The sequence below is a fragment of the Thunnus albacares genome, chromosome 12 (assembly GCF_914725855.1).
Source record: "Thunnus albacares chromosome 12, fThuAlb1.1, whole genome shotgun sequence".
NCBI classification, from domain to species: Eukaryota; Metazoa; Chordata; class Actinopteri; order Scombriformes; family Scombridae; genus Thunnus; species Thunnus albacares.
The window spans coordinates 939,031-951,809 of NC_058117.1; the positions used below are offsets into that span (position 1 = coordinate 939,031).

General features: G+C 38.3%; 1 protein-coding gene across 1 annotated transcript; it reads left to right on the forward strand.

Moving 5' to 3' along the window:
• Positions 1 to 551: 551 nt before the first annotated feature.
• gad3 (glutamate decarboxylase 3) lies at positions 552 to 12,272 on the forward strand. The gene is made up of 15 exons (XM_044368177.1): positions 552 to 641; positions 1,239 to 1,345; positions 2,622 to 2,757; positions 3,468 to 3,558; positions 4,079 to 4,191; positions 5,084 to 5,199; positions 5,440 to 5,519; positions 5,874 to 5,928; positions 6,045 to 6,161; positions 8,146 to 8,210; positions 8,575 to 8,653; positions 9,484 to 9,633; positions 10,261 to 10,368; positions 11,683 to 11,772; positions 11,959 to 12,272. Exons 1-15 carry the CDS (start codon positions 557 to 559, stop codon positions 12,130 to 12,132), a joined length of 1,566 nt encoding a protein of 521 aa, XP_044224112.1. The 5' UTR covers positions 552 to 556; the 3' UTR covers positions 12,133 to 12,272.
• Positions 12,273 to 12,779: the final 507 nt, after the last annotated feature.

Genomic DNA, 12,779 nt, shown 5'->3' on the forward strand with positions numbered 1-12,779 from the left:
AGGAGACAGTAGCTGAAGGGAGCCACTTAAAATTTAATTTCGCCTAAATTGAAAATGAAACACAATCCTATGCCATGTGAATGTTGAAAGAATTGGTTGTGTGTGTAATCATTCCCTCTGTGTGTACTGGCTGTATCGTGATCCTTTCCTAACACGACATCACTGTAAGAAACCCTCATTCTGTGGAAAAAAGAATTTGCTGAAGTTAATCTGAAGTTTCTTTTCTAACTAAGCAAGTAACATGGCACTGACATTGCATGATGCACTGAAGTGCTTCAATGTGGTGGCACTGACATTGTCAGCCAGAACATTTCTCAGTTGCAGAGTAAGATGGGAATCTCTAAAATACCATGGATTTCAGCTTTTAGCTCTCTCTTTGATCAAATGGAAATCTTGCAGAAGTGGTTATGACTGGAAACAATATGTCAAATGTCACTACAGGCAGCATATTTTGGGGACAAGGAAGGAAAACCCTACAACATACTAAATGAGAGGCACCTTTACTCATAAACATGTATGTTTTGCACTTTCAGGAAGAATCGCTGATAAATCAGCCATGAGTGACAAACAGCAGGCGGACTCAGCAGCAGTCAGAGAAAGACAACAGACACCTGATGACTTCAGCAGTATCTCCAGCAAAGGTGAAAGCTTATCCAGCGATACAGAAGGTGTTCTCCTGACAGTCTGGACTGGAGGCTCCCGTCACTGATGGACGGCATGTTTGATTGAGCTTAACCACTCCGCCCAAGTTGTTGATTGACCATAAACCAAACCAAATGCAACTTCAGTGGGTTTTAAACAGCTAATTTAGGTTAATACCAAAAACTTTGTTTTATGTGTTGCAAAACGGAAGCTGGAATGGTACTTAAAGATTTACAGTATTTATAAAAAAAACCTGTATCTTACAAATTAGCAAATTAATAAATACATATGCAATACATTCACATTCAGAGCTTCTTCTGTTATAGAAGCATCTTTCTTCAAAAACCTACTTTATATAAGTCTTTAGATTTTCCCACTGATTTTTGGAATATCATTTTCACTTGAGTTTAGAGATTTAGACTCCAGCAGCAAGCTTTGCTGCTTGGACCCCTGATAATTAATTTAATTTATTTACCTTTATATAAATGAATTCAGCCTTTTTAAGACTTTTAAATTTACATTAATTATTGCAATAACAAATAATGATAAAAAGGGACTGGTGTGTGTTTGTGTGTGTGTGGTTTGTGTGTGCACAGACCTGCTCCCAGCTTCAGGAGGTGAGGAGATGACCAGGGGGTTTTTGCAGGAGCTGGTTAACATCTTGTTGGATTACATCTGCAAGTCAAGTCAGAGGAGTTCCAAGGTATTGAACTGATCCTATCAATGTACTGTTTCAACAATATACTCAACAGCAATACACTATTGTGAATCCTGTACAGTATCTCTGCTTAAAGATGTTCAAACCTTTCCTGTTTATATCTGCTGCACAGGAGATGATAAGCGATAAATAAGTAATAAAAGGAGACAGTGAGTACTGCTGATAGATATGGAATTTAAATGAAAAAAGTGGATGTCTTGGTCTTAGTCTTAGATAAGGACTAAGACCAAGACACACATACAGACAGGTGTCAAATTAAAGGAAAAACTAACATAAAGTGTCTTAGTAAGGTGTTGGGCCACCACATGCCGCCAGAACAGCTTCAATGTGCCTTGGCATTGATTCTACGCGTTTCTGGAACTCTACTGGAGGGATGAACACCATTCTTCCAAAAGATATTCCCTTATTTAGGGTTTTGATGATGGTGGTAGAGAGCGCTGTCTAACACATCGGTCCAATATCTCCCATAGGTGTTCAACTGAGTTGAGATCTGGTGATTGTGAAGGCCATAGCATATAATTCACATCATTTTCATACTCATCAAACCATTCAGTGACCACTCATGCTCTGTGAATTGGGGCATTGTCATCCTGGAAGAGACCACTCTCATCAGGATAGAAATGTTTCATCAGGATAAAGGTGATCACTCAGAACAACTTTGTATTGATTAGCAGTGATTCTTCCCTCTAAGGGGACAAGTGGACCCAAACCATGCCAGCAAAATGCCTCCCACAGCATAACAGAGCCACCAGATCCCCTCACTGTAGGGGTCAAGCATTTAGACCTGCACCAGTTTTTCCTTTAATTTGTTACCTGTCTGTACTTGAGTGATTTATTTCCCAGTTGGTAAGAGGACCAGAAGCATAAGTATTTGAAACTCTCCAGAGAGAGAGAGGGAAATTTGTTTTATATCTCCTGTGGAAAGGATAGATGGTGGGAGCTCATAATATCTTAGCAGATGTATTCAGTGTATATTTGAAATCTGCAGAGGCAGGCATGCAAGAAATGAACAGAGCAGAGAGCATTAAAACTATAAAAAAAAGAAAAAAAGATTGCTTATACATGTGGCAATATGAAAATGTTGTGGTGTGATTGCTTGGCCAGAATCATAATGTATGTTGTATATTTTGAGTTGACCTTAATGAACAAAGTAAACTCAGAACAAAAAACATTATTGTTTGTGTATTCATTTTTCATATGTTTATTGGAATAATATAGACACAATATTTACATTTAAAAAATGCTGCTGCTTGTGTTACAGGTTCTGGATTTCCACCATCCTCACCAGCTCAAGGAGGGACTGGAGGGTTTCAGTCTGGACCTGCCTGAACAACCTGAAACTCTGGAGCAAATACTGGTGGACTGTAGAGATACACTCAAGTATGGTGTCAATACAGGTTTGTGTCTGTCTGTGTGCATGTGTGTCCCAATCTTTCATTTATAACAACTCCAAATACCCTTGCAAAATCAGTTTGTTATGCTCCTTACCTCCTTAGTAGCTAATTTTGGTGTCATATTATGTCAGTTCTAAAATATTACACTAATACCAGACAAGTGTGACCTTGCATTTCACTGCTGACTATTGGTATGCCGCTGCTGTTCTACTGCTTTATTCCACTTCTTCCACTATGAAAAAAAGGACAACTATGTAGTTACAGCTAGGCCCACTAGATGAAGTATAATGTTCAAATCACATCTGAAACAGCTGCTTACATGGAGTGATTATTGTTCAGCCTAACATTACAGCATTGTTATACTCTATCTGCCAATAAAAAGTTGCACATGTCAGTTAAACATCAGCAGCATGATATTTTCATTTAGCATACAGTAGTGGCATATCAACAGTCAGCAGTGGTGTATGTCAGTAAGAATCAGTTTATGGCTGTAGGTAGTGTTATCTGCCAGTGGAACACAAGTGACATGCTGTTCATCAGTGCAGTATGCCATTTACGAACCAGCACATTTCAAGTGTTTGGAAACCATAATTATCTCATTATATTCATTCATTCATTCATGATGCTTTGAATCTCTATCTAATTATGAAGCCTTAATAACAAATTCCTTCAGTTTCAGTTATGACAGAAAGTTTGACCTTCTCTTTTCCCAGGCCATCCCCGTTTCTTCAATCAGCTATCCTCAGGTCTGGATGTGATTGGCGTAGCTGGTGAGTGGCTGACCTCTACAGCCAACACTAACATGTAAGATTTCATCACTGCTATTAAAACATTTTGTTATAATGCAGGCAGGGCTGTATTTTAAATGTATTTCCAGAGCTCCAGCTGGAAGCTTGGACACCTTGCTGGTAGTTAAGGTGCATTCAGGTACTCACACAAGTTTCCTCGTATGATAACACACCCATGACTGTGTGTGACAGCTCAGAGAGATGGATTTCTTAATTATCACACTCTCTTTTATTCTTCCTCTTTTTTAATGTTGCGTATGCTCAGTTGTTTCAGGTTTAAATATGTTATTTACATTACACTCAGGAATGGTGTTTAAACTTAAATATTTGCAATTGTCTTTGTTTTCTGTACACATATAAGAATTTACCATTTTGAGAGGTGAAGTGATTTTTGTAAGAAATTACAATACAATTCATCTTTGTTTTATCTTTAAAAAATGGGAAGGTTTATGCCCATACACACAGATAATACAGATAAACGATTTTAAAACAACTGTACAATTTATGAAATTGACTTATGAAAGCGTGTTTACCAGGTTTACATATGAGGTGTCTCCTGTCTTCATCCTCATGGAGGAGGTTCTACTGAGGAAGATGCAAAGCATTGTGGGATGGTCTGATGATAAGGGAGATGGAATCTTCTGTCCAGGTAATAAATGCAAAGAAGGTATAGCAGAATTTAGTGGAATGATGGATACATAGAATTTCTGTGGTGCTTTAACAGTGCTTACTATTTACTGGGGATGTGAGATCCCAGTATTTGTATTTGTATCTGTATTTGTTGAGGCAGCAAAATTATTTGTGTCTGTATTTGTATTCGAATAAAAGTGGGAAAAGGCTTAAAAATCCTGTTTTTGTTTTTCTGACACTTTTAATTTTACCGTCTGACGGAGGTCCCCACATCGGGTCTTGAACTGGAGTCTCCCAGATCATAGATGACTGCGCTGATTACTGAGCTAAAACTTCACTCATCGCCTTATTACCTATTTTTACACCCATAACACAGTGACAGCACACCGTGTAATGTGTAAGGAGGAACTTCAAGGGCAATTATTGCTTTGCACTTTTCATTTATTGCCTATTTTTTACAACCTAACTTTTGTAAAGGAGAAGGGGAACAACAGGTTATGGAGAGTCCCTTGGGAGCACTTCACTTGTGTCAGTAGCTCAGCTTTATCTCTGGGGAACACCCCCAACAAATAATTTTTAAATATTTGTATGAAACAATTATTCGTATAAAACCCACTATTTCGCTTTGCTGAATAATGTATTTGTATTCGGGCACACCCCTACTATTTACACAATATATAAATAGTAAATGATTGTATACTGTAAATTATTTTCTTATGCACTAAGCAAAGCAAAAATTTTTGGAAATAATTGTATCCTTCAAAATTGTACTGCAATGACATTAATATGTAGTGTATACTTTATAGTATATAGTATAGTATTATAGACACAAGGACAAACAAAAAGAGGTCCAGCACAAACACATGTGTGGCTGCAACTTCTTCATAAAATGTGCATTCTGTTTTCTCAAGGAGGTACAATATCCAACCTGTACAGCATCCTGGTAGCCAGATATCACTTCTACCCAGAGGTGAAGACCAGAGGGATGAGACATCTGCCGCAGCTGGCCCTCTTCACTTCAGAACATGTAATCACAGGCACCTCACACACTATGACTCTCTATCTTACCAACTTTTTTCCTACAAAGTAGAATCACAGCCTAATGCTCTCTGTGTTCAGTTTCTCTTGACATGTGCACCTGGAAACCTCTTCAGTTTTCAGAACCAAACAATGCAGCCACTTCTTTCAGCTGAATGAAAAGTGTACCTGTTTAGTGTCATTGAAAGGAGACAAATGAAGATGAATGGTTGTGTTTTCACCCATTCAGAGTCACTATTCAGTAAAGAAATCTGCTGCAGTGCTGGGGATGGGCAGTGAGAATGTGGTCATGGTGAAATGTGATGAAAGGTGGGTAAGTTAGACAATCACTAAGTACATGTGTTTGTTAATAGTCAATGTCATGTGTGACAAAAGAAATGTTTGCTCACCTGTTGCTGCTGTATGTGTGTGGGTGTTTTGGAGAAAATTTTCCATGCATGTGGGCTACGGTGTATGTACTACTGTTGAATTGAAAGTCTCTTTAAAAAAACATTGTCCTGTTACTGTGTTTGAACATAAATATTTGCAGAAGTCTTCCTATCTATTTTGGATACAGTCTTTTAGAGTGCCTGTAGAAAGCAGGCTGATGTCAAGTGGATATGCTTTATATACAGTATGCATTAAAAAAAGGAACACTGAACCTTTGTCTACTTTTCTTTTAAGGGGTAAAATGATTCCTGCTGAGCTTGAGTCTTCCATTGTTGCAGCTAAGGAAAAGGTATGAATAAAAAGAAGAAAAAGTAATGTTAAGATGTCTGTTGGGATACGGTCACAGTTGACAGTATCGTACATACACATGGTTGTATTACAAATCTCAGTTGTCCTTTTCCTCAGGGTTTGATTCCATTCTATGTGAATGCGACAGCAGGCACCACAGTGTACGGAGCCTTTGACCCTCTCAATGCCATCGCAGACATCTGTTATAAACACACACTGTGGATGCATGTTGATGTAAGGTGACCCATGCCTCTCTCTCTCTCTCTCTCTCTCTCTCTCTCTCTCTCTCTCTCTCTCTCTCTCTCTCTTTCTTCAAGGCCCACACACATACATACACACCAGTCCCTTTTTATTGTTACTTTCAATTTCAATAATGTCAATTAAAAAGTCTTAAAGAGGCCAAACTAATGTATATAAATGTCACATAAATGAAATTAAAAAATGGAAAGATAAAACAATAAAAAACACAATGTGCTTCACATAAAATAAATCATTAGGGGTCCAAGCAGCGAAGCTCACTGCTGAAGACCTATTCTTTTTTTACCCTCTTTCTTTCTTTCTTTCTTTCTTTCTTTCTTTTTCTTCTTATTTTTCTCTGCTATAAGTGTTTGTGCAGCAAAAACCATAAGACCAAAAGTCGGCAAAATTGGCAGGTGGGTTGCAAATTCCACCCTATACTCAGGCACATAAAATGACACTCATTGACCTCAAGATGGCACTGTAATAATCAATTTAACTACTGTGACCCTGTAAAATTTTCTTATTATTATTACTTTTCTCTGCTAAAAGTGTTTGTGCAGCAAAAACCCTAAGACCTGTAAACACCAAAATTGGCAGGTGAGTTGTAAATTCCATCCACTACTCAAGCACTTATATTGACACTCACTGACTGCAAGGTGATGCTGTAATTATCAAGGTCACGTTTTCACAATTATCTGAAAGACAGCTTGGCCTAGAGTCAAAATTCTTTCATCATTTTAATCTCTCAAGTCACCTGCATCTGGTCTTCTGCTCTAAAAATGTCATCTACAGACTTCACTGATCTTAAGTTGTTAAATAAATTTTGATATGTCAATATGTTTCAATTATACAAGCCAATCAATTTTTTTTTTTTTTTTTATCAAAATAGAGACAAATACAGTCATGTGAAACACATCTTCACTGAAGGTCATAAGCTGTATCAAATGTTTCTGAAAGTAGATGAATATACCTCAACAGAGCATCAGCATATAGTGAAGGCCACAAGTTTCTTCCTCTTCTTCTTCTTCTTCTTCTTCTTCTTCTTCTTCTTCTTCTTCTTCTTCTTCTTCTTCGTCTGAGATTCATATTTGACGTTATTGATCTGATCCAAGCCAATGAGTGATGGTGATACAGTGTATCCTACTGCCCATACCCTGTATTCTCTGCATAAGCAGTAACAAGGAGTGCAAGACAAATTGTGAAAAATGCAAAAATAAAACAAATAACTACAAAAATAACACTCCTGTTTTCTCAACATTCCCTAAACTACTGTTTAAAGCTAAATTTTGGTCACCTGTGGTAAATAATTATGCTTTAAAATGTACAAATGGTTAGGGTATAAAACATGACTTGCAATGGGGTACTGTAATGTGGTTGTTTAGGTTACCGTACTGTCCCAGCAACATGCTGCTTTGACTAATACTATTATTAATCCTAATTGAGTTAATAATAATAATAGTTGTAGGTTAGTTCTTAGTTCTTAGTGTTTAAGCTAGCCTTACATACCACAACATCCCCTTCTAACACATAAAGTCACTGCAAATCATCATTTTCATGCACTGGTTTTATTTGCCATTTATTTTGCTCTTTATTTGACGGTATACAGTAAATGTAAATCCTGAATCTGGAATGTATATAGTTTGTTCTGTGCAGTCCATTTCTTCTGTCTGGGGTTGCGAAAAAAGAAAAGATTGGCCATAAATCATTCTCAGTAGTTCAATTATTATCAAGTTATACAAGACAGTTACAAACATCCAGTGTTGGGGGATTTAGGTGAACTATGAATATTTGTTGTACACATAATACATACGCAGTATGTATACACATATACATACACATACCTGTAGTTAACACGTGATGAGGTCATTCAACCACTGCCACACACACACACACACTTATGTTCTGATACAGCCAGAGTGTATAGGACTTACATGATCAGTATGTTTTGTGAATACTTGGTGTTTTTTAATCACTCCAGGCAGCTTGGGGTGGAGGCCTGCTGATGTCAGACAGACACAGAATGAAACTACAGGGCATTGAACGGTAACTGCATCAACATGCAAACCAACCACATCACACAGCATGTCTTTGTTTTCTCTGGGAATTTGTGTGAGACATCATCGCCAAGACCCTTCAAAGAGCCTTCAAAGCAAAATATGTCACACTGACATTCAACAAACACCGAATCAGTGAGATTCTGATAAGTAACTTGCCAACCACCTGACCTGATTTTCTGTAAATCCTTGCCTGGTTATTTTCCACAACACCAAGCTTGTTGCAGCTCATCACAAATTACATGTGTGTTACTGTCTCGTGCAAAGGCTTCATCTGGGTGGTTTTGGTGTGTCATCTTTAGCAGGGCCTGGTATTGTTCAATTAATCAATCGTTGATTGATTTGTTTTCCAGAGCTTGGTCTGTAACATGGAATCCTCACAAGATGATGGGCATACCTCTGCAGTGCTCTGCCATACTGGTCAAGAAGAGAGTAAGATGTTATCCTCATCTCTTCAATTTAAAGGTGCAGTGTGTAGAATTTAGTGGCATCTATCAGAACAGACTTGGCAGAGATGGAATATATTATTCATAAGTATGTTTTAATTAGAGTAAAATAAGAATAATTCTGTTTTTGTTACCTTAGAATGAGCACCTTAGAATTATATCTACATAGGGAGCAAGTCCTTTTCCACAGAGCCCACCATGTTGCACCACCATGTAGCCCTACAGTAGCCCAGAACGGACAAACCAAACACTGGCTCTAGAGAGGGCCTTTTGCATTTTTCAAGAGTTTCACAGCCATCATAGGTTCTCCTACGCGCTTGGAAGGGGAGTGGGAGGGGTATATTCAGTTGGTTGCAATCTGTAACCTCACCGCTAGGTACCACTAAATCTTACACACTGCACCTTTAAAGGAAAATTTGATTTTTAAAATGTCACATTAAGTGTTCATGGTCTTACATGTACAGCTGGAACCCGCTTTTTAACCTGACTGTAAAAGCAGTGAGTCCTGTAAAAGTTTTTACCTCAATAATTCATCATGACTGTCAGTCTGCAGAGCCACTTCTGGGTTCAGCCAACTGAACTCTCAAAAGTCTAAATGCTCTGAAATTGTTAGCAGCAGCAGGTCAGGCAGCAAAAAAAGTTTTTCATCTCAGAATCTGAACCGTCCAGCATTACTCTATTAGTTCTTTCATACAATCACTCCAAATGTCTCCTAAGAACACAATTTTCCTCCCTGTAGCATCTAAAGGTTACCCATGTATAATCGACAGTACAGCTGTCTCTTGTGTCAATGCGCCATGTGTCTCTCCTCTGCAGGGTCTCTTACAGGAGTGTAATGAGTTAGGGGCCGAGTACCTTTTCCAGACAGACAAACCCTATGATGTGAGCTACGATACTGGAGATAAAAGCATCCAGTGTGGCCGACATGTCGATGTCTTCAAACTCTGGCTGATGTGGAAAGCAAAGGTATCCATGTACAGTATCGGTGTAACCTCAGTGTTATCAGGTTAATGTAAATGTAATGAAAATATGCTGATGCAGGTTGAATACATTGTTGACAGAGAGAATAAAGAACCAGGTGAAGTAGAGGTTGGTTTCATTAATGGCCGAATAAAATCCCAAAGTCCCAGGGCATACATACACACACAAATATGAATAGAAAGCACCCAGAATACACAGCTTTTATTTAGTATGATATATTATTCTTTTAAAAGGTATTAGCCAGACCATGCTGATACACAGAGATGTTAAATTGCAGCCATAACTCCAGACAATATCACAGATAAGAATTTAATGTCAGACAACATGTCATATATTTTTGCTGGGTGACTCTATACTTGTTTACAAAACTTAAGTACAGGTCAAAAATGTTTAAATGAAGTTTAACCGTCTGTGAGCTTCGCACTACAGCACTGATTGACACAGAAATACAGTTTGGTGTGTATGTGTGTCTAGTAGGTGACATTACTTTTACATTAATGGGTGTTGCTCAGTTTATTTTTCACTAATTTGTCTCAAACTGCCCCCTTCGTAATACTTTGTGTTAAAACTTCTGTATGCCTGTTTAACTGTCTGCATCTCTCACTCTCTCAGGGCTCGGAGGGCTTTGGATCTCAGGTCAACAAATGCTTGGAGAATGCTGAGTATCTGTATGATCAACTGCAGAGGAGGGCAGACTTTGAACTTGTCTTCAAAAACAAAGTTGGACTGGTTTTCATTATCTTTTTGATCACATTGTGTACTGTGTTCAAATTATAGTTTTATTTTAAAAAGGACCTATTATGCTCAGTTCAGCTCTAAATTTTTATTTTTGGATTCCACTAGAGTAGCTCTGCATGATTCAAAGTTCAAAAAACTCAAAAAACGTATTTATTTCATACTGGCCCTTTATGCAGCCCCTCAATATGCACAGTTTCTCTTACACTCCATTTTAGCTCCTGTCTCTTTAAGGCCCCCCTCCTGATGAGCCCACTCTGCTCTGAGTGGCCAGCTTTACCTCTGTAACTTTGCTGCTTCAAATTAAGAGCTTTTAAAGTAGTAGAAGTAAAAATGTGTTCCTCACTGACTTAGCGTAGCTTTGTTAGCGGTGCTAAAAACCTGTTGAAACAACAACATATGGAGCTATTTGGAGCTGTTTGTTCAGCGGATCAGTTAGAAATAACACAGGCAGGAATAGTACAAGCAGAAACAGCCACAGTGAGATGTTTTATGAAGAGTTGCAGACAACCAGCACACCTCCAACAGGTAAACGACTTATTTTACTTTGCTGTCTTGTGTAATGGCGTCATGGCTTAGCGTAACTACTCCATAACTACTCTCGAGCAGTAAACTCGCTGTGCATGTAGGAGATGTCCATTTAAAGAAATCCGTCACAAACTCACATCAGCCCGGGCTGAAAGTAGAAAAAACCGTTGGAAACCCAGCGTTCAGAGCAGTCTGAAGCTGCTGCCTTTTGCTCACAGGGATTACTGCTATATATGTTTACCTCGTTATTTGATACATCGGCCACTTTTAACATGAATATCCGAATATCTGAATATAATGTATTGTGACATTATATTTATGTCTGAAAAAAAGGAAAAGCATAATACCTCCTCTTTAAAAGTGAAATTCTCCATCTTGGTCTAGTTGCGTAGGAAGTCTTCTAGGAGTCTCCATGGTAGTTTGGAAATGGATAAACTATCTAATACAGACTGATTGTTGAAGTAGGTGTTTAATGGTTTAAAGACCTCTAGACATCTAGATCAAGATCAATTTGGATACATTAAACTGTTGTTTCAAGAGTACTGACTACGCTGATGTGTGAAAACTGGCCCTGGCCATGTGATATATATATAATCACTGAAATGCTGTTGAACCATGGTTATATGTAACCTGGACATCTAAAAGGCTTATACTTTTCAATCTAATTTATCCTGGATTTAAACTACATATCTGAAACAACCAGGACAGATGCATTTAAATCTACAAATACCTTCTTAACGGGCACATTTGTTCCATGCTTCTCTCACACAGCCGGAGCACAGCAACGTGTGTTTCTGGTACATTCCTCCCAGTCTGAGAACCCTGCCACCTGGACCTGATAGAGACACAAGACTCCATTTGGTCAGTACTTCTGGACTCATTCAGCAATGGTCAGGAAGCACAGCTACAACACTGTACCAATACTGTAACAGATTAAGATTTTTTTTGAACATTGCAAATGGATGAAAAGAGTTTAAAGTATACGGACTAAATAAAGAAAAGTGGTTCATACTGTTGATGGTGATCACCACTCCACCATGTTTCCAGGTGGCCCCTCGGATCAAAAGCAGGATGATGGAGACAGGCTCTGTTCTGATTGGCTATCAGCCTTTAGAAGCTAAAGTCAATTTCTTCAGGTGTGTGTTCTCCAACCCTGCTACACAGCAAGAGGACGTCGACTTTCTGCTGGAGGAGATTTCCCGGCTGGGCAATGACCTATGATGTCTGATATGTTTTGTTTGGTCTCACCCCAGTTAATGCCATTTCATAGGAAATAAGTTCACCTGATTATGAGAACGTTTTGCTGTGCCTTCAGCATCCAGCGTGTGTACAGTCTAATGTCTGTACAGTTTTGCTCTACAGCCTCTGCTTAACATTACAAATACTATTTATTTGAATTTTATTTTACATGATCCAAATTAACTTGGTGATTTGTCTTACTGCTGTGGTTCAAGTTCATTTCTATAGCACATTTCAAAAACAAGGCAATTCAAAGTACTTTACATAGAGCATAAAAGGCATCAAAACAGAATATAAAAGCAACAATAATTAAAAAGTGTTAAATCTGGAAATAAAAAGAAGCTGAAAGGGAATAAGACAGATAAAACAAGAGAATAAAAGTTACAGTGCAGTGTAAAATATTAACCCTTCAAATTTGGTTTAATGAAAGGCAGCGGCAAACAGAAAAGTCTTCAGCTGTGATTCAAAAGACCAGAGAGTTGCAGCAGACCTGCAATTTTCTGGGGTTTTGTTCCAGATATGTGGAGCATAAAAACTGAATGCTGCTTCTCCATGTTTAGTTTTTACTCTGGGGACAGAAAGCAGACCTGTCCCAGATGACCTGACAGGTCTGGATGGTTCAGCAGATC